Source organism: Pleurodeles waltl, chromosome 6 (assembly GCF_031143425.1).
Source record: "Pleurodeles waltl isolate 20211129_DDA chromosome 6, aPleWal1.hap1.20221129, whole genome shotgun sequence".
In the NCBI taxonomy this organism is placed as follows: Eukaryota; Metazoa; Chordata; class Amphibia; order Caudata; family Salamandridae; genus Pleurodeles; species Pleurodeles waltl.
This window is the reverse complement of record NC_090445.1, coordinates 683,476,856-683,501,984: the sequence shown is the minus strand read 5'-3', so window position 1 is coordinate 683,501,984 and position 25,129 is coordinate 683,476,856. Positions and strand designations below refer to the sequence as shown.

General features: G+C 45.2%; 1 protein-coding gene across 6 annotated transcripts in view; it reads right to left on the bottom strand.

Annotated features, from left to right (window-relative positions):
- Positions 1–25,129, bottom strand: part of LOC138300153 (zinc finger protein 282-like) — a 90,984-nt gene that overhangs the window by 45,020 nt on the left and 20,835 nt on the right. For 4 of the 6 annotated variants that reach the window (XM_069239109.1, XM_069239103.1, XM_069239105.1 and 1 more), the window contains exons 2-3: positions 13,624–13,779; positions 13,154–13,264 (exon numbers count right to left, since the gene is read on the bottom strand). In XM_069239109.1, coding sequence (XP_069095210.1) covers positions 13,154–13,264; positions 13,624–13,771 — 259 coding nt within the window. In that variant the 5' untranslated portion in view covers positions 13,772–13,779. The remainder of the gene's footprint in view (positions 1–13,153; positions 13,265–13,623; positions 13,780–25,129) is intronic. The other 2 variants (XM_069239104.1, XM_069239108.1) reach the window with 2 other exon arrangements.

Here is a 25,129-nt window from a genome sequence, read left to right as displayed (position 1 = left end):
AAACTTCGAGATATCAAGAAAGAACTGAGACTGGCTCTCTCCAGACTGATGGAGTTCTTGTGCTGATGGAAAGATTGGTAGGTCTTCCCGCGTCATCCATCCAAGCAGTGTTTCCCGACCGCTTCACTACCGAGCCTTACAGAGACTGAAGATTCAACATATACGGAAGGGCTTAGCTTACACCGAACAGGTTCCTCTATCAACAGAAGTGCAAGCAGAACTGCAATGGTGGCTGAAGCACGTCGATGCGTGAAATGGCAAGGCTATTTTTGGGAGTCAACCCAATGTAATCATAGAATCGGACGCCAGCCGATGGAGCTGGGTCGCGCACTGTGGAGATGTGTCAACAGAAGGCAGGTGGTCCCTTCAAGAATTGGCCATGCACGTCAATTGTCTGGAACTGCTAGCAGGCTCTTTTGCTATCCAAGCGATGTCTCCAAAGAAGGTATCGTGTTGCATCCTGCTGAGGATGTACAACATCTCAGTAGTTTGATACATCAACAAACTGGGGGGACCAGGTCCAGACTCCTAGCGGAGATGGCAAAGGACTTTTGGCTTCTTTGCCTGGATCGCAAGATCACGATCATGGTGGAATATATTCTGGGACAATCTAACATAATTGGGGACTGGAATTCCAGGTATATGAGGGATCCCGGTGATTGGAAACCCCATCCTCGTTTGTTCGCTCTTATCCAGGAAACGTGGGGGCCTAGCCACATCGATCTGTTTGCCTCTTGACTGAACTACCAGCTGGAGAAGTTCTTGAGCTGGAGACCGGATCCCGGGGCAATGGCGACAGATGCCTTTCTGAAGGACTGATCAGAGGGCCTGAATTACATCTTTCTCCCATTTCCCATGATACCGAGAGTGGCAACTCAGGTGAGGTGTCAGAAAGAGGAAGTGATCCTAGTTACACCGGTTTGGAAAGCACAACCCTGGGTTCCGATTCTGTTAGCATTGACTTGCGATTGCCCTCTGCTTCTTCAATGGAGTTGAGACATAATCAGGGGACCTCTCGGTGAACTTGACGCACCAGTGCTATCAGAACAGCTCTTCCTGATGGCCTGGGGGCTATCAGGCAACAGTGGTGCTTGCCAGGTATTTCAGAGGCAGCTGCAGAATTAATCAAGCACGCATGGGCCCCCTTTACCAAGAAAAGATACACATCAGCCTGTAGATGCTAGGTGGGTTGATGCCTGGAACAACATGTGGATCCCGTGGAAGCAGACATTACAGATATTGTGAATTTTCTGTCCCCCAAGGCATCAGTAGGACTATCTTACATGTCAGTAAATAACTTTTGTTACGCCATTGCAGCTGGTCATGTACAGATAGGTATCGCTTCTGTCGGTATGCATCTAGCGATTTGTAAAATACTGAAAGGTATCTGAGTTTCGAACACCCCACATCCAAAGTATTCCTTTTTGTGGGATGTCAATTTGGCATTAAACCTCTTCGATAAATGGTCCCAAAACAACCTGTTGAGTAGAAAACAGCTTTACGCAAAATTGCCTATGTTGCTTTGTTTAGTGTCTTGCAGAAGAATGGCGGACATAAGACCGTTGGAACTTGCAGGTAGGGTATTTACTCCAGAAGGAGTTTCCTTTTCCATCACAAGAACAAACATTTTTACCAAAACTAATGTGTATCCCGCTTTTCCTCTTAATGAGCAATTATATGTAGTTAAATGTTTAAAGGCTTATGAATCCAGTACTCAATCAGTTACGAATGATCCGAATGGACAGTTATTGATTGCTTTACAAAAACCTTTTAAACCAGTGTCAGCAGCCACTATAGCTAGGTGGCTTAGAGATGTTATGAAAGAGGCTGGTGTTGATATTGGAGTGTTTGGAGCACATTCCGTTCGGGGGAGATGGCTTCAAAATCTGTGGCTTTAGGTACCTCTCTCCAGGATATAATGAAAACAGCTGATTGGTCTTCTGATTCAATTTTTAAACAATTCTGTTATAAACCGGTTGTGGATGTTGCATCAGTGGCAATTAACCAGCTTTAAACTAGCAAAATTCGAGCCTCCGGTCCTGACAAAGAATGAAAAATGTGCTAGCTTACGCACCAAGAATTTTCAATTCTATTAAGGACATGGAGGCAAGGATTATCCCACCCTGGTTTTGGTGATCCCAAAGGATAACAAACAATAATCGCGATTAGGATATTATTGGAAAAATGTAGAGATGTTTTAAGTATAACTGTTTGTTAATTGATAATAGTTTGCCCTCCTATTTTTAAAGTTACCGAGAGTCGGATTTAATAACAACCTGTTTTTGTTTTAGTTAGCGATCAAGAGACGGAATGAGGACGGATATCCAGTTTCATATGAACATGAAGATTGTAATCCAACTGTCCATCAAGATTATTGTTGGCCCGCTGGAGTTATTCAGTTCAACATCGGATATTTCATGTTTATTATTAGTTTTTTAAACAGTTTAAGAACTCAAATCTGCAAAGAAATTGGAAGTTATGGGAGCGTTATGGACTTTTGTAGGGTTAGCACTCAGGGGTTTGGTGGATAGGAACGAGAGCATGATGGGTTATGCACTTTAATGATACTTGTTAACGTGATTTGTAAAAATAAAAAATGATTGGCTGCTGTGTTAAGAGTAGTAAAGAAAGAGAAGCATAATCCTCACCTCCGTGTCCTTAATAGCATTGAAAATTCTTGGCGCGTAAGCTAGCAAATTTTTCATTTCATTGGGGACCCGGGCACTCCGGTGTGGTTGCCAGGCGACTGGGGGGCCGCCATAGAGGATCTTACCGTCAGCGGCTCTCTCCCTGATGTCAAAACATGGTGAGCTGTCTGACACCAGTGTGTAGCATTGATCCTCACTCCTGCATGTTGCCCGTGACCTCCCTGCTGTGCCGCACATTTCGAACTCCTTCCTGGTTGCTTGTGTGCACAACACTCCTTACCTTGACATTGGAGCACTCTCCATGCATTGTCTGGACAGTCTTGTGCTGCCCCCTTCCATTGCCTCCGGCCTGCGATGCCCCACAGACCTCAGCAATGCTGTTTGGTGACCCTGCAGACCGTAGAAAGGCCCTGAGTTTGTGGATGCAGGGGCCTGTGCGCCCTTGAGTCTTGGGCCTTTGTCTGTCCATATGCCCCGGGCACTCAATTAGACACCTACACCCTCTGTACTAAGGGTCTTACTACCCCATACGTTTTGGTCTCAGGAGCAGGTCTAGACTGGGAGATTGCTACCTAGATATGGTTGAAACTGGAACAGACTGTTCTTTCCCAATCAGCAAGCCTTGAAACCCATGATCGGGCCTTTGTTTATTTTCCCTCTTCATTCTGGTGCAACCTTTGATCGATTTACTCCCTGGGTGATTGTTTAATGCCCATGTGCAGCTCTGGGGCCTTGAACTCGACGCAGTCTATATGCTGCCAAAGAAACTGCAAACCAACAGGGTTTCTAACTACCTTTCACAGGTATCAGCAAGTACTCTGCTTGCTGTTTCGGACACTGGAGGAAAAATCGCATTGACAAAAGTGGACCTTTTGGCTTCTCCTAGAGACTTTAAGAAACGGGTCAGGGATGAACTAAGAGCAGATCTACCAACTTTCCTGGAGTCCCTGAGGGCAGATATTGATTCCAAAAACTCCTCACTACAAACTGACATAGACTTTCTGGGTACCTGCATCTTGAAACAAGACCTCACAAGCTTACTCAGAGATTGGACCCATTAGAGTCTGAGTTGGCCGAGATGAACACACCGCTGCAAGCGGCCCTTCTTAAATGCAAAGATCTGGAAAATTGTTCCAGATGGGACATCCACCGCATTTGAGGTCTGGAAGAGGGATCGGAAGGCCTGGATCTGGAGGTGTTAGATGTAGGCATGTTATCTAGTCTCCTGGGAGACAATCACGCTGACATGTGGCTGGAAAGGGTCCACAGGGTTGGTCCGCAGACGGCTGGGAAGGAGAAACGTTTTAGGGTCATCCTCACCAAATTGCATTCCTTTAAAACTAAGGAGCTGATTCTCCGGGAGGCCCATAGGCAGGATTTGTTATGAAGGTGCTATGTGCTCCTTGTTTCTATTGTTCCGGTCACCCTGGCGGGATATCTACACCTCAAGCCAGTCACAGACCAGCTACGCAAAGAGCATGTCAAGTACCACTGGACATACCCTTTTGGAATAGGTTTTGAGTACCAGAACAAACAACATCATTTCAGTGACCTAGAGGGAGCTGCAAATTTACTTGGCCTGGATGTGACGACGTGCCAGAGAGAAGCAAGCAATTCAGGGGGGACTCTCCCAGGATTCATGCGTATCCCAAGTCTTGCTATTGCTGGCAGACCTAGCTCAGAGGGAGACGTGCCGCCAAATGACTTGTCTTTAAAGGGGTCCTCTGGTCCTCTGATCTGGAGTTTTAACAAGAACTCTTACAAGCTTGGTATCTGATGGCTCAGATCTGTCCTGCATAGGCTTTTAGTGTGCTTTCCAACATCAGCAGGATAGGAATCTGGAGTGTGGCACGGGCCTGAGTGGAGGGGGGCAAGTCGACATGCAAACTCTGAAAACCCTTGATTGGTCAGTCGTCATTGCTATTTTTGATGAACCGAATGACCTCGCAGGGTGAATTAGTGGACATGGACCAACGATCCCAGTTTATATGCGGTTCAAGATAAGTTGTGTTTCCTACGATGGCCTTGTCTCCCAGGATGTTATCATCAGTTTTGCTTTTTTGTTATATATTGCTTTTTTTTATTTGCATGTCCAAGATCACATGAAGATGGGTGGGACAGGATGGTCGGAGAATGGGGGGCGGGGAGCTGGAGAGGATGAGATAGCTGTATACTATTCACACCAAGCCTTGAAAAATCATCAAAATGTTACTAGACCTACATGTCGAGTAAGTTGAATAATCTACTCGACCATAACTGAAATGTACATGACCTGTAAATGGGTCTCAATTGTGTGACCCTCTGCAAATATTTTACCTTACACAGTCGCCTTTTTCTTCATTCTCACATGAGTGTACCTTCAAATATGTGAGCTCAGTATTTCTGCTGTACAAAAAAACTTCTTTGTTTGATTAAATGGACTAAACATTTGCTCCATGTATAAAAATAATCGAGCCCACATACAGGGGACACATGATCCATTACTTGCCTCTTAGTTTACTACTAGCATTGATACCAGGGCAGGACTGTATCTAGGTTTATGTTTAAACACTAATTTTTAATAAATATATTACTAAAGCATGATGTGGTCACACACTGTCATTTACAGAGAGAACATTTCCATGAAATGTCCAAAAACCTTCCGACTAACCTGCAACTTTACTGATGAAACTACATAAAGTATTAACAAATATGTGAAAATCGGGTTTCAGAAAACATTTATTCTTGCACATCGCCAAGTCAAGTTTTCTGATTTGTTTTCATCCTCTTCAAATATTTTTTATATCACACAGAAGTACAAACAATGGGCTTTCACAACTACTGAAATATATTTTGAAATGTTTGTACAGTTGACTTAGCTATTTAAATGTGTGTTTTAGGAAACAAACTGACAACATCTTGAAACTCTGCAGTCATTGTAAGACAAACTGACTTTTGACCTCTGTCTCTGAACACAGACCAAATGTGACAAGAATAAGATTTAAAGGCCTCCTTCACTTTCTGACTGGTTGAAGAGAAGTCTCGTGCTTTGTCAACTCGCCAGAAGGGTCGAGTAGGTCCTAAAAATAGCTCGACCCGATAAAATATGCCTCGCCATTGTGAGTAGAATTTTTGAGGCCTGAACACACACTTCCCGGTGAGCCCGACTTAGAGCAAACATTTCATACCTACAGATCTCATGGCTTTAAACATTAGCTCCTGGAACATTAAGGGCCTTAATTCTCCTGCTAAGAGGTGCAAAGTTTGTAAATGTGTACTAAACTGTCACTTTGATGTAATTGCTCTACAGGAAACCCAACTTTAAAGCTGTGGGGACTATAGGTTGAAGCTCAAGTCATGCCCAATTATTTATAAATCATCTGCAAGTACCAAACATAATAGGGTAGCCCTACTATTTCACGCTTCCCTGAGATTTCAAATTATGGATATTAAAGCTGACAAAGCAGGGAGGACCCTTATGGTTAAGAGCCTCCTCAGACTCCACAAGTGCACCATAGCCACAATTTATGCCCCAAACTCAGGCCAGGCTGACTTCTGCCTATCCTTCCTCTCCCAGTGGGGGGGGGGTGGGGGGTTTGCGGAGGGGGAAATCCTGGTGATGGTAGACGTCTACCTTATAGGGGACCCTAGCTTGGTCAGTACCTACCCACACAGAACACATGAGGGAACTTTTAAACAGTCTATATAGTGTGAAATGCAAAAGCTTGGCCTCCTTGATGACTGGTGCATGCTTAATTCACTTACAAAAGGTAACACATTTTTTCACACTGCCATCAGTCCTACTCCAGGCTTGATCATATTTGTATTTTTGAAACCCTGCAACATACAGTCCCTGCTGCCACCATTTCCTCCATCACGATCCTCTAGGTCGAAAAGGCCCATAAGGAAAATCCCGCTCTTATTCTTCAACGGAGGGTGGCAGCATTGAGGGGGAAAGATTACCACAATGTATATTAACAGGGTGAAACTTACCCTACTTTGTCTTAAACAGACCACATATGAAAGGCGAAATAAGGTTGGTACTCAGCTGGCCCGCCAACTCTGGCCCAAGTAGGAAAAGTACTGTATAGGGAGAGGGAAAGGCTCAGGCCTTCCGTACCTTTTATAAAACTTTATATGACATCCCTGCATAACTGGCATATTTGGCGGCAGAGGGGAACTTACCCAGGATCTCCCCGACCAATGTAGTCTTTTGGGGGACCCCATTAGTGATGAGGAAGTCCAGAAAGCCATTGATTCTCTCAAATTGCACAAATACCCAGGGCCCGAAGGGTTCACTGCCCAGTTCTATAGGACGTTCAGTTCAGACTAGGTACATGCCTGGTCTGCCTCTTCAACTATTTTGCCGATACGCATGTAGTGACCTCATCCATGGGGGATGCTCTCATATCTGTTATTCTAAAAACAGGGGAAAGACCCACACAAGTGTTTGTTCTACCGGTCGATTTATCTGCACAACGTGGAAGCGAAACTGTATACCACATATTTTACTTAATTGGCTGGAGAAGGTTATGTCCGAATTGATTCATCCCGATCAATCCGGCTTTATTGCAGGGCGACAAACCCATGATATTCTAAGATGGGTGGAACACCTGGTGGAGAAAGCAGGCAAGAAACAGATACCTACAGTACTTCTACCACTATATGTCGAGAAGGCTTTTGACAGGGCAGTCTGGACTTTTCTCTTTCACGTGCTCTGTTGCTTTGGTTTTGGAGACAGATTTCTTTCAATGATCAAAGCCAATTACGCTAACCCCCAGGCTAGAGTCTTGATTAATGTGACCGCTTCTGCTTTTTTCTCACTGGAAGGGGTATAAGGCAGGGGTGTCCTCTTTCTCCTCTCTTGTTTGCCCTGAGTACTGAACCCCTAGCAGCCAGAATACAGGCCTCCCCCCAATCCAGTGTCTCCCCTTTGGATTAATACATCATAAGATATCCCTGTTTGTAGACGATGTCCTCTTAACCTTCACTTCTCCTCAAACGTCTTTGATGTCCCTTTGGAGGACCTTCGGGCCTTCAAGACCACAGCCAGCTTTAAGTCAATCTCAACAAATCATTTCTGCTTAATTTGACAGTTCTGGCAGGTGAGATGGAGGAGCTAGCTTCCTCCTCTCCCTTCCAACTAGCAAAGAAGAAACTCACATATCTTAGCATCAAGATCACTCCTAAAGTGGCTGATCTCTACCAGGCTAATTATCCACCACTTCTCCAACAATTATGGCAGGACCTCAAGAAATGGGGCCCACTCTACTAGACGTAGAATGGGCATATAAACACGATAAAGATGACAGTATTACCAAGAAATCTATATCTTTTTCAAGGTCTACACACTGACGTTGATTGGACCTTTTTAGCCACGCTTAGATCTATGCTTACTGCTTTTATATGGCAGAGTCGTAGAGCCTGGCTACCACAGAAAGTATTGGTACCCCCTAAGGAGGCGGCGGTTGGCTCTTCCAAATTTTCCCCTTTACTATAAGGAGGCACAACTACGAGTAGTGATGGAATGGTCTTTAAAGGAATCACATAGGCATTTACTACATATGAATAGGGTGATCGCCAGTTGAACCATTTGGGATCTTCTGTGGAAGCCTAAATCAGATCGGCCAGTCAATGTTCATTTAAACACTCCGAATAGAACTACTTTGTAGGCCTGGGATGAGGTCACTTGCTCCCACAGTATGACGACCTTTCCTTCTCTTTATACCCTTATACCCCCATTCTCTACAATAAGGCTTTTATGCCAGCATTAACATTGTGCCCCTTTGATCTATGTTGGGGGGGGAATATACTTCCCATAGAGTACTTTGTGCACTGTGGGGGGAGGGGGAGGTGGATCTTGATGCTGCATCTCCTTTCTCTCCTCACCACGACGACGACGTCCATTGTTCCTTGACCCAGGGCCCTATGGGATCAGATCCTGGGTAAGACTACTGTCTGGCGGCGGCTCTGGAGAGGCTTTCCCTGATTTAATATCTAAATGGGTCTCAGGAAAGGCCATTATAAGGTTCTTTATGATTGTTACTCAAACCCTGCTAAATTACATAAAATATAACCCGAGACTTCAGATAAATGTTGGAGAGGTTGTGGTATTTTGGTCGATTTCAGCCATGTCTGGTGAAACTGTCTTACCATACCACCTTATTTGTCTGAGATTTTAGTGCAGATGAGGGAGATTCTGGGATATCACCTTCCCCACATGCCTGAATTGATATTTCTGGGGCTGCAAGACTCATCCCTTAAACGTCAAACCGTGGGCGATTGATCCATTGTGTGACTTGCTTTGAAGGGTGGCTAAGATGGCATTAGCAGCTGTCTGGAAGAAACCTTCAGCCCACTCAATGTTACAGTGGCATGCCCGATTGTGACAGGGCCTCACCAAGGGACACATGACAGATATTTTAATGTACTCCTGAAAAGGTTTTGATTATGTCTGGGGACCCATGGTGTGGTTTCTGTCTGTTGGCCTCCCCTTCTTCTGCTGCCCCACACGCATAAGGGCACTGCATCTTTTCCAGATCTGAGGCTCAACAGTTCCTGGGGGGCCTCAGGGCAGGATACACCCAAGCAGACTGTTGAAATCTCCTGACATACCCATGCACACCTAGACAGGTGCGCTACCACTTTGATTACACTGCACATGCATATAGTTTAATTTCCTTGTTTTTATCTCTGGTTGGAGGATGTTTGGAGGTTTTAAATGGCACTAATGTCTATTGTTATATATGCTCCATGATGCTACTGTAACTGGATATCCAATTTGCATATTTGTTTACTGGCCTATATGTTTGAGACTGTACTGAACTTTGGCAATTATAGTTGAACGGGGCCCTTTTACCTTGTCAATTTGAATTGAGTACGTTCTGTGTCCAGTAAATCAATGAGGACCGTTTTATAAAAACACTATGGGCCTGATTACAACTTTGGAGGAGGTGTTAATCCGTCCCAAATGTGACGGATATACCACCAGCCGTATTACGAGTTCCATAGGATATAATGGACTCGTAATACGGCTGGTGGTATATCCGTCACTTTACCGTCACTTTTGGGACGGATTAACACCTCCTCCAAAGTTGTAATCAGGCCCTATGTGTTGCTCACGTCATAGCGCTTTATTTTATTTTTTTATTGCTGGTGGGAGGACAAATTCATCAGAGAGGGAGGGTGTGTGTGGGGGTGCAACACGGACAACAAAAGGATGAGAAAACAAGAGGGAGTGGGAGGAGGGAAGAAGAAATAGTACTTGAATAACAGTACGAGCAACGGAGAGGCACTAATTAAGTTGAATCAACCTGTGCTTGGTCCATGCTCCACAAAAAGCAAATTAAGTGACGCTTGGCATGCACTGGCCAATTGGGGCACCAAAGAAGAGTGGCAAAGAAGCCAACAAATGTTAAGCAATCGGTTGGCTGCAAGCCCCCTGTTCTACATAATAGTCTTGCAAGCGCTGTTGCAGGTGAGACTTAAAAATGAAGAAGTCCTGCAAGTGCAAAGATACCCAGACAAATGGGGGTTTGTAAACACCATACCATGAGGTATCCAACTAGGATGTGCCAAAGATCAGAATGCTACTGAATATCTGTGAATATCGACGGAAGGCCAATTTCAATGCATCCTTTGCCTCTTAATAAACTAAGAGTGAGTCATAGTGCTCTTTATAATTAGAGTCAAGAGAGTGAATCATCTTTTTTTTAGAGAACAACTCTCAGTCTGCTCTATCTCTCCATGCTCCTCATGCATGTGGTGTGTGAAAAGATAACTACTGTATCTTTCCAGATTAACATATACATCATGTACTACCCACTCTCGTTCTACTTTGTGATGGCACTTGGTGAAAATCGCGTTGTCTATTCTTTAGTGAGGTCTCTTCTCTTTATCATTCTCCACTTTGATTTTTTCTCTCACATATGCCTGATGTTTTATCTGGACTTTGTGTTCTCTTCCTCCTTTTTGCCCTGGTACTTGACAGTGATCCTCACAGCTTACCTTTGCTTTTCTCTGCTTCACTGCAGTCATCTCTGAGAATCTTTAATTGTATTTACGTTTTAGGTTTGTCTCACCAAGGAAACCGAGACAACACAGAAGATTCAGAATGTGGCAGCCAAGCTAGCCGTAAGTCTGAAAGGTGAGCTTGCGGTGGTAGGATGGGTGGGAGAAGGAAATAGAGAGAGAGAAAGGGAGAGAGAATAAGCAAAGGTGTGTGGTGTGTTTGGATTATGTATATGAGGATGTGCATGTTTCTATGGGAATGGGTGAGCATATTGCTTAAGAGCTGCCACTAGGCCCAAAGTTTGATGATAACATTGCAGTCTGTGAGCCTAGGGTTATATTTATGCTCATGTGTGTCACAGGATCGGAGAACTATGGTCTTTGAGTTCAGGTGAGTCTAGTCTATGCATGTACTTATGCATGTGTCTGGAAGGTGCAGGTATCTTCGAGCACGTGTACCTGGTATACGTATCCTCATGCATGTTGCACTTGCAGCCACTGTGGTCCAATCGATCTGGAACAGGTAGGCTTGTGAGTTTCTGGTGAATGTGACAAGGAATGTGAGCACTGTGTATAGAATTAGGGCATGCTCATATGTTTCTAGTAGAGTGCACTGTGGTCTTTGTATGTAGAAATAGGAGCTTCTGGGTGAGCAACAGTAGACTAATTGCAGGTGCCTTTGACAATGGTATTAACATGTCCTTAATTATGGTGGATCTTATGATACTTTTCACACACTCAATCATTTAAAGCTAGACCTTAGGCTTTATGGAATAAGGTCACAGGCCCCTGCCAGGATTCAGTCCTTTCCCACTGATTGAAAACAGTGGTATTACCCTCTTTTCAGTACTCTTCCACTTCCAAGAGTATGGACTTTCACACAAATATTGTTTGAGCCTCACGTCATGTATGTTACATTGCTGATTAGGTCCCAAAAGCTCATATTATTCACCGGTGCTGATGACACCCAACTTATCAGGTTAGATAGCAATAAAGCTGAGATGTTTGCTATGTTCTAGAGCTGCAGGATTTCTGTAGCTTCATCAGAAGTCCTAGTTAGTGCTCTTACGCCGCTACAAAAATATGTAACCAGTTAGTTTTAACCACAAGCTTTTCTTTAGTTGCCATGTGAACTAACTTGCTGTGTTATATTTCCTTCAATAGAAAACTTTAAAAGATTCTTCTGTGTGCAGCATACGTGCACACTGAATACCACTTTATAGTACCTTAACAATGGAGCAGAGTGGTAATAGACAGGAGTGGGAACATCACTTTCATTGTTTCCCTTCACCGACCTGTTTTCATTGTAATTAGAGTGATTTTAGTACCCGATTGTCAATGAATACCTGGATAAAACAAACATGTTTTTACTATAAATTATTTTAAGACTGAAAAACAGCAAGCTTATTAAAATGTCACTTTTCCCAAAGTACAGCAACTCGAGAAGCTGATTCGGGCTTCAATTGTTGCGATCCCCTCTAGCATTCTAAAGGACCAAACATTCACTCAGTTACACTCATACATCCTGTCCTGTCTGCTCACTCTTCTGTCAGAATCTGGAGATAACCTCCCCCAGAAGGCAAATCTTTGGTAGTCCAAACAACAATTTTGTCATGCCTGTACTAGGGCAATGCTTGATCTACTGGTGGCAACTGATGTAAAATGCTGAAGGTCGATGCTACGTGGCCTCAGTGACCACACTGTTTCACTGCCAGTGGATCATGGTACAGACGTGGATAACCGTTAAGACACTATGGGCCTGATTACGACCTTGGAGGATGGGATACTCCATCACAAATGTGACGGATATCCCGCTCGCCGTTTTACAAGTTCCATAGAATATAATGGAACTTGTCATATGGCGGACGTTATATCCATCACGTTTGTGATGGAGTATCCCATCCGCCAAGGTTGTAATCAGGCCCTATGTCTAATTTACTGTTCTGCTCAAAACAGTTACCAGCTGTATTCTTCTTGTTGCTTCCCAAGACCGTCCTTATTGGGGTTTTTGAAGGTTTCTCATATCTGCCGCTTTTTACTATCAAGCTGCTGTGCTTTGGAACAGTCTGTCTCTTTCTTTGGGTTTGTTTTTTGCCATCTGGTCATTCATTAGAAACTCAAAACACACCTCTTTGTAGCTTACAAGCCTTCTGGTTTGTCTTATTGCTTGTATTTATTGGTGGTTGAGAATTTAGTATCAGGATGCACTGGAGAAGCATCTGCACAAGATGAATGCAATGATTAATCTGGTGTTGTGTGTGTCTTCTATTTCTCTCTCTCTGGGTGAGTGTGCTGTAGCCCATGAGCTCCTAGGTGTCTGTCCATTATCTATATATCATCATTAGTGTCTCCGACTGTTCTTGGTCTTTGAGCACAGGTGCAAGTGGATGTGGCCACGTATATTTCTGGTTGAGAGCATATGAATTCAGACAACATGTTGGGGAGAGTGTATGGCTTTTGGGGAAAGTCCTCCTAAGCCATAACTACATGGTTTCACTACTGCGCACCTCACGTACTTGGTAAAGTATGGCTACTGCGTCTTCTCTCTGACCTCTGGTCCTCCATTAGACATGGTTCTGCTTCTGCTTTAGCTCTTAATGAAAAGACCATGGTGGCAATAACAGGACCTGTTAATAAGAAAAATCAAAACTCAGCCATTACTTCTTAAAAGCAAACACATGATTCTTTGTGACATTGAGTGGAGATTCAAACTGTAGATCTTAGCCCAAACTCCTTTTTCTTCTTTCCAATTCTTCCCAAAACCTTTCATCAACTGAATTGCTTCTTTTGTTTTGTTAAAATCGCTCTACCATTCAATTGCATTCGGATGGTAGATAGCACATCTTTTATGCCTAATACCTGTCCAACACTACAAAACATTTGTGGAAAACAAAGATCAGACATCTAAATCCATCCCAAGACTCTTAAAAAGGCATACATTTTATTACCTATAAAGACTAGGTAAAGATGGAATATGTGATATTACCCAGTGAGGTCAGAGCGTGGTCAATTTCCTTCATCACATTCTGATGAAGTTCCTCCTGCCACTGCTGTAAAATGCTCCACTCTTCTTCCGAGAAATATGCAGATACATCGTGGTAGGCAGCCTGTGTCTCGAGCACAAAACGTGGCATCACTTATTCTACAATTTCATTCAGTTAAATAGGTTACAACATGACTATTCAATCACAAAATAGAATCCTCCCTCACTTTACTACCCTCAATTCTCTTTACCTACAATGAAAAAATTATGAAGCTGGCATTTACTGGTTACTTCAGCCCAGGAGTCCATTATCCCTGAGGTAAAGACAGCTGCTGTAGGCCTGAGAATCTACCTAGCAGCGCTACTTGGAGAGTGATCTTTTCTCCACATTCTTCTAGATAAGTACTAAGAACCAAAACCCCAAATTGGTAGTAACTTTCACACCAGATCCACATTGCAGAAAGGAAACCGCAAAACAAAATGGCCCGATATGATGCATTTGCATTTATATAGCGCTTACTACCCTTGACAATGCCTCTTCAAACACAATTTGTTTATATTCATTAACTAAAAACCATGGGAATTAGCATTTCATAAGTGGCCTCAAATGTATTTGAGCTCTTTAGGGTCTGCCAGAACATATTGTAGCAATATTTCTCCAAAGCACAGTGTGATGATGTAGTTATAGGAATATAAAATATAAGAAACAGAGACTAACTTTTGCCCCCAAAAAAAATAACGGAAAAAGGAAAGTGTAGAAAACGAGTTTTAACTATTTCAGAGAAAGTCGTTGAGAGTAACGTATAATGATCAATGCAAATCTATGCAGAGTAAAAATTGAGGAAATATGCAGACTTTTAAATATGTTCTAACCAAAAAGTGATCATATCCAAGAACACGTTCGATCAGGTATGGACAGTGGGTTAGGCCTGGTGAATAAATGTATCTTTAGTCCAGTGCCTAATTTGTAAAAGAATAAAAGCTGCTGTCCAACGTTTTGTTCTGAAGTCCTCAGCTGGCGATTTCAAATGCGTAAGTGCCAAATACTGAGGTTTTGCAATCTTGATTACAGCGCATTCCTCTTTAATCCACGACCAGACACTCCCTGCCTCTTTATCTCACTCTCTGTCTTTCTCTTCAAAGCCTGATGATGAAACATGTGCTATTCCACAACAATAAAGTGCTGGTGGGCCAGCAACCAGCAGCTCAAATTAAGCACTGCTTCAGCCTTGGTTGGGTAATTTGGGTACCCAAGTTTCAGTTTATGGGCGCAGACTCCAAGAAAGCATTTCAGGCAGTAGAAGATGCTTCTCTGTGACTGATATCCAATGGGTGTTTTTTCCCTCAGATCTGTTTTTGTCCCTTTTCCAAAGCTTCACTTTCTTGTTAATGGGGATGGGTCAGCTTGCTCAGGCCTAACAAGTGTTAAATTGTGGAGGAGAGATATGAACAAGTTTCTATAATGCCAACTAAGGGATGGTGCCAGAATAAGCTGATAAAGTCATATCTGCATCTGACAGATGCAGTCTTTAAACCCAGGTTAATTCAGAATCTTTCTATGATTTTCAGCAGTTCTAGAGCCCCATTTGTACCAGAGAACACGCAAGGAAATCTGAATGGAAGTTTTGCAGACTTGAAATCATGCAACCTGGCTAAAGTCTTTAGGAACAAGTTTATCGCTTGCCCTGTACACATTGCAACACTGCAATGGTGGTAAACCGGCTGTCAGACTTACAAAATCATCCACTGCAGTTTCTGGTTCCTACAGCTACCAAGTTACAGAGACCCCAAGGCACTCAAGTCTACAGCAGCAAGTGTCAGGGCTCATCAAGAGGACTAGGTAACCCATCTACCCCTCAGCACCTAAAACGCTCAGTGCCTGTTAAGAATAAAAAGGAGCTAAGACGCCAGGTTGTGTGGAAACTGGCATAAGGGAAGGGAGAGAAAGAATAGTGGTACAAGAGAATCCGATTCCTACCCGGACCTGTCAAGGAACAGGAAAGGAAGGCAAGATGCAATGTGCAATAATTTGAATACAGCATAAATGTCAGTCAATACGTCAGCACCATGACTCACCACCATTGAGACAAAGGGACATGAAGACCTAAAAGGTGGATCCGGAGACTGGTCTCCAGTTGAGTCTGAATTGGTAAACAGGAGGGAATGCTGCAAACTAATCAAAGGAGAGACAGAAGACAGACAGTAAAAATCCCTTATGAAAGAGTTGCAAAAGAACAAATGTTAAATTGAAGGTGTAAGCTGGGGGAATGAATTCCCAGAAGTGGGAAACCCAACAATATAGAAGCACCGCCAGCCAACTCTCTGCAGTACTCGCTGGAATAATGTATCTGATTCTTTTTTTAAAAACAGAAATGGTGTGTCTTTTGAATGGAACAACTCCTGAACTCATCTTGGATTTGGATAAGCCCTCACTGCAGTGCAACACTGATTATTCTTTCAGCGGCTGCAAGTTTTTCTCCTATGCTGTGCCGGTTAGTGGTGATAGCTGGTGACTAGCCTGAGTGTCTAGACAAATTCTGTCAGACATCTCCCATTTCAGAATAGCCCTCTGGTCTGTGTGGGAACTGATGGTGGAATGCACCACCTACTCATGAAGTATAAACAAAGGAGGGGGCTCCTATGATTTATCAGAAGGACTATATCCCTTTCAATCAGTGAGGTACTGCAATTCCCAATCAGTCAAATGAGAATACAAAATAGCCTGAACTTTTATTTCTCTTCAGGCTCATCTGTATATATCTCAGGAGGAGGGAGTTTAACAAAAAGAGGTTGGAAAAAACAGTATGAATTCAGCAATGTGCAGGCAAAGCCAATAGCTTAGCTGAGATTAGTGATATGGAATGGGTCAACATATTGTGATTTAAATTTAGTATGAGAACCAGAGAACTGTAAATGAGCTGACTGCCAAACCGAATCCCCAACAGAATAATGTGGTGCACACCTACAGTGTGAATCAGCATGCTTCTTATATGTGCTTTTAGCTTGCTTGAGATGGGGGACTAGTCCTTTATGAATGTAACATATGGACCTGACTAAAGATGGCACAGGGCAAGAAGGTAAGCCCAGAGGTGCATGTGTGGATGGAATCAATAAGTAGAGAAAAGTGCAGACGCTTTTAGTAAGGTATGTAATAAACTGTTTTAAATTAATTCGGCTATTGGTATCCTGCATACCCAGCCTTGTGGGTGCAGCCTAAAAATCACCAAAATATTGCTTTAAGGCCTGACTGACTTGATCACTTTGGCCATCAGTTTGAGGATGATAACTAGTAGACATTTTACCAGTCATACCAAGCATTGTTAAGTTGTGTGAACCAGAAATTAGATATGAATTGTGAACCTCTGAAACTATTTCAGCCAATGTAATTGCATAATTTCTTCACAAAAATATAAATGCCAGTTGCACAGCAGTAGGCAAGACTAGCAGAGGAATGAAATGACTTAATTTAGCGATTGAGTCAATCACAACTAATATGGTGGTATATAGAGCTTATTTTGGAAGAACAGCAATGAAGTCCATTTAGATAGTGGTTCATTGCTGAGTAGGGATGGGGATGGGTAAGTGGCAACAAAAGTCACATCGTTTTTGTATGCAGAGATTTGGCTTGTAAACATAGGACAACAAATTTTACATGTTTGACAACATCCTGTTGGCAATGTGGCCACCAAACAAAACATACAGTTTTTTTGTACAGTGTTTGTTTGGATGACCTGCCTTCACAGCGTCATGACAATAGCGTAACATAAGTTCTTGAAGTGACCTTCTAGGCTGGAAAGTCCTTTCATTTAGGAAAAGGAGTCCCTGCATGAATTTCCTCTTACTTTTACTGATTTTTGACTTCTTTAACAGAATTCAAAATGGATTCAGTGACAAGAGCAGAAGTGATATAGCAGGCAAAGTCTGTGAAGCAAGTGGTTCCTCTTTATACATAGCATCATTGTTTTGTGATAGAAAATCGGCCTTCCCATTCCTCTTTCCTAATACTTACTGAACTGAAAAAGTATATCAGGAGGAACACATCAAATGGCAAATCTATTATTCTCATACCTTAACAAATGAAGAAACCCTACATTCTTAGGTCTCGCATAGACGGCGCACTTGCTGTCTCTTCGAGACATGTTGCTTATGGTTAGTGGGCTTGGAGCTCTCCCATTACTCACTATTGGTGGGCTTCAAAGCCACTCTCAATTGCTTAGTTCCTGCTGGTCAGCTCTGCGGTCTGCACTTCCCTCTTTTTGCATGTGACCCTCCCCTACAGCATGGCCCAAGTACTTTTGTCTTTTCACTGCTGTCACTTTTCTGAACTTTTTTTCCTTTTTGTTGATCCATTCTACTGAGTGCATCTTCTTTTGTAGCTGGCATTGCCTTCTGTTCCCTCCCACCCTCCTGTTGTTTGCGTCTGCTTGTTTATTTAGCTTTCAGCACTGTTTGAAGCTGCATCTCAGCCACATCCTTGCTGTGTGTTATTTTTAAACAATTTTAATTTGCCTGAGTTTGTGTGTTTAATGTATGACTGCAGGGGGCCTTGCAAGTAAGAGTTTGTTCATTCTTAGTTAAAGCACACATCATCACATTCGGGGAACTGCCTGTCTGTCACACACACACACGCATTCCGTTTCCTTTGACATAAGAAAATGTGCTTCTAATGCTGTCTTTGACATTTATGGGTTCCCTAGCATCAAAGGCCACTGATCTGCAGATAAGGAGACCTGCATTTCTATGTGTTTCATTACATGTAGATCTGTGGCCTTTGAAGCGGGGGAACACCTTTCAAGTTGTAGCTGCACCAAAACCTCTTGTGATTGTGGTGTGATAGACCTGGCAGCCTTAGTGTGGACATCCCACAACTTTTTGCCTGCCTCCTTCCACTTTTCAAACACTCTTTCTGCTGGCTTTAGGACTCTGCACACTTGACCACTGCTAACCAGTGCTAAAGTGCATATGCTCTCTCCCTTAAACATGGTAACATTGGCTAATACCCAATTGGTATATATTTAGTTTACTTATAAGTCCCGAGTAAAGTGCCCAGCCGGTGCCCAGGGCACGTAAATTAAATGCTACGATTGGGTCTGCAGCACTGATTGTGCCACCCACATAAGTAGCCCCTTAACCATATCCCAGGCCTGCCACTGCAAGGCCTGTATGTGCAGTTTCACTTCCACTTTGACTGGGCATTTAAAAGTACTTGCCAAGAATGCACTTCCCTCTTTTTGCATGTGACCCTCCCCCTTTTTCTACATATAAGCAGTGCTTTAAATGGGCCGGTACTGCCCGGTACAGAGTACCAGCACTTTTTTATTTTTAGAGGGAGAGTACCTGCACTTCTCAAGCAAAAGCGTAATACTTTTATTGGAGAGTACTGGCACTTCTCAGAAATAAGCTGGTACTCTGGTAAAGGGTGCCTGCATCTCTATTTTTCTATTTCAAGCACTGCATATAAGTCACCCCCAGGGTAGGCCCTAGGTAACTCATAGGGAAGGGTGCTATGTAAACAAAAGGCAGGACATGTACCTGTGTGTTTTATATGTCCTGGTAGTGGAAAACTCTTAAATTTGTTTTCAACTACAGTGAGGCCTGCTCCTTTCATATACTGTTTGAGTGGTAGATTCTGATCAGAAAGGGGTAAACTGGTCATATTTAGTATGGTCGGAATGGTAATAGAAAATCCTGCATATTGCTGAAGTTGGATTTTATATTACTATCCTAGAAATGCCACTTTTAGAAAGTGAGCATTTCTCTGCACTTAAATCCATTTGTGCCTTACAGCCTGTCTCCAATCCACGTCTGGCAGGGCTGGTTGACAGCTCCCTTGTGCATTTCACCCCGACGACCACAAACTGAGGATACTCAGTCAAACCTGCACTCATCTGCATACTCAATGGGTCCTACTGGGCTGGAAGGGCGGAGGGGCCCGAAACTTACATTTCAAAGGCTAGTGGCCTGCCCTCAAACAATGGACTGTCATACCCTCTGCCGGGACCCTTGCAGACAGGATTGCACTGAAAGGGAAACCTGTGCACTTCAAAATCACTCACTGAATGCTCCCTAACTTCAAAGGCATCTTTGGGTATATAAACTGGGTCTCTGACCCCACCAAATCAGACACTTCTGGATCTGAACCTGCAACTTGACAAGAGGAAATGCCTGGCTGCTCAAAGGTCTCATCTGGACTGCTTTGCTGTGAAGGACTGCTGGCTGCTGTTGCCCTGGTGCCCTTTGACTTTGCTGAGAAGTGCTCTCCATGGGCTTGGATTTAAGTTGCCTCCTGTTTTCTGAAGTGTCAGGGCCAAAAAGACATAGGTGGTCATTCCAACCCTGGCGGTCCATGACCGCCGGGTTGGAGGACCGCGGGAGCACCGCCGACAGGCCGGCGGTGCTCCAATGGGCATTCCGACCGCGGCGGTAAAGCCGCGGTCGGACCGGCAACACTGGCGGGCTCCCGCCAGTGTACCGCCGCCCATTGGAATCCTCCAAGGCGGCGCAGCTAGCTGCGCCGCCGAGGGGATTCCGACAGCCCCCTACCGCCATCCAGTTCCCGGCGGTTCTCCCGCCGGGAACCGGATGGCGGTAGGGGGGGTCGCGGGGCCCCTGGGGGCCCCTGCAGTGCCCATGCCACTGGCATGGGCACTGCAGGGGCCCCCGTAAGAGGGCCCCTAAATGTATTTCACTGTCTGCTGCGCAGACAGTGAAATACGCGACGGGTGCAACTGCACCCGTCGCACAGCTTCCACTCCGCCGGCTCGATTCCGAGCCGGCTTCATCGTGGAAGCCTCTTTCCCGCTGGGCTGGCGGGCGGCCTGAAGGCGGCCGCCCACCAGCCCAGCGGGAAAGTCAGAATTACCGCCGCGGTCTTTCGACCGCGGAACGGTAACCTGACGGCGGGACTTTGGCGGGCGGCCTCCGCCGCCCGCCCAGGTCCGAATGAGGGCCATAATCTCTTCAAAGAACTCCTTGTGCGCTGAGTATCGCCGCACAGCCTGCCGGAAACGAACTGCAATGACGTAGCCTTACTCCAGAGTGAAGAATTGACGCATCGCCTGCCCTGTGGCTGAAGGTTTGATGCACGGTCCTACCAGATCGACGCACAGCTGAACTGCAACGACGCAGCCCGACTTCCCGAGTGAAGAATCGATGTAGCGCCTGCGGTGAGACAGAAAATTCAACGCATCGCCATACTTGAACGATGCAACGCCTGTGACTTCATCCAGCATGCCCAAGATTTCCAAGCATCGCCCCTGGGCGTCAAAAAGATCCCTGCATCGACGCAAAGCCCCTTGCAGCATAGAAAGAAACAATGCATTGTCTGTGCCGTGGCAGCAAATCTGACGCACACTCTATTTTTCCACACATCTCCTCCTCTGTGGCCTCCGTGCGTGTTATTTTTGACGCAAACTAGGTACTTTGTGCTAACAAGAGACAACAGTTGATTTTTAAGATTTAAGACTCTTTTTAATATTGCAAAAGTGATCTCTTGACTTGTGCTTATTGAATCTTTATCATTTTTACCTTACTTTAACCAGATAAATATCTTATATTTTTCTAAAACTGTGTGGTGTATTTTTGTGGTGTTTTCAATGTGTTGCTGTATGATTTATTGCACAAATACTTTACACATTGACTTCTAAGTTAAGCCTGACTGCTCACTGCCAAGCTACCAGAGGGTGGGCACAGGATAGTTTGGATTGTGTGTGACTTACCCTGACTAGGATTGTGGTCTCTACTTGGGCAAGGGTGTATACCTCGGCCAACTAGAGACCCCATTTCTAACATGGTGCAAATTAGTAATTCTGGACCTGTTAAAACCAGAATAATCAAGCCCACTCTCCCCTTAACATCACAAGTGAACGAGGTATGGGAAGCACATTTTCTTACTTCAAACGAAATGTACGTTGCATGTGGGGGCCTGTTTATTTACCTTTATTCTACCTCAAAAAATGCAGCCTTCCAATTCTTTTGTTAGACAGCTTTAAACAATTGTTGGGACTGCAAAAACAGTGGCTGCGTGCAAAACACACTGGAAACTATTACTCTTCACTTATTTTACCTTGTATTGTATTGTATTGAGGGGTTGTATAGCGCCTGGCTACCCAAAGGCTTCCCAGCGCTAGGTAAGAGTACGCATGTGTGAGGACTCAAGACTGAGGGGGAACACAGCAGTGGGTTAATGTGGATATAGTCAGGTTTTCAGTAGTTGCCTAAAGGAGGACTCACTGCTTTCCTTTTTCAACTGCAATGGTAAAGAATTCCAAAGTTTAAGGGTCAGATAAAAATAACAATCTCCCCCCCCCCCCGTTCTAGACTTTTGAATTCTTGGAACCTTAAGGATTTTCTCACTGGAGGACCTCAAAGTCCTGATTGGGTTGTACGGAGACAAAAGTGCCCTAACTATACCAGGCCCCTTCTTATTTATTACCCTATGTGCCAAGCACAGTGTCTTAAATGTTATTCTTTCTGTCACTGGAAGCCAGTGCAGAGTTGCAATAGAACTTTTAACTGATACATGTTTGTGGATTTTAAAAATAGTTCTAGTGGCTGCATTCTGACCACATTGTGTCTCTTGATGGTGGTTTTGGGTGAACCTAAGTACAGGGAATTCCCATAGTCCAGGCATAAGAGAGTAAGGGGGTCATTACAACATTGGCGGTAAAAGCCGCTTACCGCCGTGCCGAAGACCGCCAACACACCGCCGTGGCCGCGGAATTCCGCCACAGCCATTATGACCCACAGCTTGGAATCCGCCTGTAGTGGGTTCGGGGTCCAGGGTTGGATGATAGGCAAACAGACTCAGATAGACACTGGTTGGTGTTATACTTTTCCTTTATTTGCGGTTTGTTTAAATGGCTTGTTCTTAGTAACTGTCTTTTAGAAAGTCCTTTCTTCTTCTTCTCAATAGTTAATGGTAACCTTTTCTCTCTTCTAGGGCGTCCGGTGGATGGTCAGAATCCCGTCTGACTCCTTGTCGGGTTGGACCAGAACTCGTTCCCAAAGGTAGGCCGGTTTCCCCAAAAGAAAAGAATGGGAAAAGCGGTAAGTATGTATGTTGGATGGGGTGTACTTAAAGGGTTAGTAGTGAGGTGAAAGGGCAGGGTGTGCTGGGCTGTGCAAGGACTAATTCTATAGTGGGATCACCGTTATCGTGTTTGAAACACCCTCACTCTCTCTCCAATACAGAAAGGTGGTTAACTTCACCAGCCCTCCAGTTTTGTGTGAATTAGTTTCCTTCCCCTTAATTCCCTCCTCCCAGCCCTTCTCCCGGTCTCTCCCCCTTGTTCCTACCCCACATCCACTCGGGTAGGACTTTTAATCTAAGGTACGATCGTACCTGTGCAAGCCATGCCCCTCCAGGGACGTGGCGGCGTTGTTTGCTCTTCTTCGGCGTTTCTTCGTGGGTCTTCGATTCCACCACCAGCTCTTTGCAGACCTCCGAAACTCCGCCTTCGTCAATTGGATCCCCGTAGCCTAAGGGTTCGTGGGACTCAGTTCCTCCTCCTGCTCCTGACGTCGCGTTCCACTCTTTCTCCGTCCATGAGACTTCCTCCAAGCTGTCGGGACGCCACCACTCTCGTTCCTCCTCTCCGGGTCCGATGATTCTCCTCCTGTGGCTGTTCTCCCGGCCATGCCCCCGGAGCACCATTTCAGCGGCTCGGGCTCGACGCTCGTAACCGTGGCGATGGACGCCCGGTTACACCGCCAAAATCTAGACAGCCACACAAGTCTGCCACACCAAAGGTCAGTGATAAACTGGCGATAACAAAACCTCCACCGTCACCCCAACAGGAATACGCCCACACTATCACGACCCATGAATCCACGTGGTGGTCTTTCAACCGCTGTAGTCCATTGGCAGTACACACAGCCGCACTCAAAATACACACACATTTACAAAACACTACCACATTGGACAATTCCAAATACACATACCTGATACACATACACACACCACTCCCACACACCCAATACACTATAAAACACACACCCACATCACCCACAAACCCCTACGACAAAAACTGCGACAGGAGGCCAGAGAGAGACACCACCAGAAAGAACAATAGCATCCACAGGCACTCAACACCATCACTCACACAACATCCACGCACCTCACACAACACACCTCTAAATATCACCCCACACATCACAACACACACCACCCCACACATCACCCACACCACCCCATGGCACCGCAAAGACACCCCAGGTTTTCTAAGGAGGAGCTCAGGGTCATGGTGGAGGAAATCATTTGGGTAGAGCCACAGCTATTCGGATCACAGGTGCAGCACACCACCATAGCTAGGAAGATGGAGCTATGGCGCAGAATCGTGGACAGGGTCAACGCAGTGGGACAGCACCCAAGAACTAGGGATGACATCAGGAAGAGGTGGAACGACCTACCGGGGAAGGTGCGTTCCGTGGTCTCAAGACACCAGATTGCGGTTCAGAAGACTGGCGGCGGACCCCCACCTCCTCCCCTAGAACTCACAACATGGGAGAAGCAGGTCTTGGCTATACTGCATCCTGAGGGCCTCGCAGGAGTAGCTGGAGGAATGGACAAACCTTTAACTACTTCATCCCCCACCCACCTACATGCTACCACATACCCCTAACCTCGCCCTCACCCCCATCACTCCAACTCCTCACTCGTCCCACTATCACAAACCACACATCCCAAACCCAAGCCCTGCATGTAACACCAAAGCATGGACACCCATCACCAAAGCATGTCCACTGCACATACCCATACACCCCCCCTAAACCATTATCACAGAAGGTCCCACACAAGAATGGAAGCACTGGGGTACAGGGTCACCCACCCATTGCACACCATGGCACACACAGATGCAATAATCATGCCTTTACACCCCTGCAGAACCCCTACCCAACGCCACCGGACAGGAGGGTCCAGACATGTCCACTCTACCCACAGGAGAGGCCCACAGTGATGACAGAAGCTCTGTCCAACTGGATCTAGATGACCAGCCCGGCCCATCGAGGACCTCGGGAAAGTCGGTTCCCCTCACACTGGCACAGGCCACTATAGAGCTTCCCCCCTCTGGAAACACCAGCAAAGCACCCACCCAGCGTGTCCATACCTCTGTCCCCAGGGCACGTCAAGCAGCAGTGTCTCCACCACTACAGGGAACCCAGGCTAACCCACCACCCCAACAACACCAGGGACCTGGGAGCAGTGGTAGTGGGCACATGGTTCAGGGGACAGAGGCACAGGGAAACAGGGGAACTGGGAGGGCTGCTGTGCGACAGGGGGAGGACAGGCCCCGGGAACCCACTGTCCACGAGGCCTTTTCCAACATCATGGGAGCCTACCACCATTCCCAGGAGACGATGGCAACGGTACTGGCCAAGTTTCAGGAGACCCAGCGGCTGCAGGAGGAACAGTATTTGGGGTTCAGGGAGGAACTCAAATCCATCAATTCCACCCTGGGCACCAATGTAGGGGTGCTGAAGGAACTCGTTAACACCAGGAGGGACACTG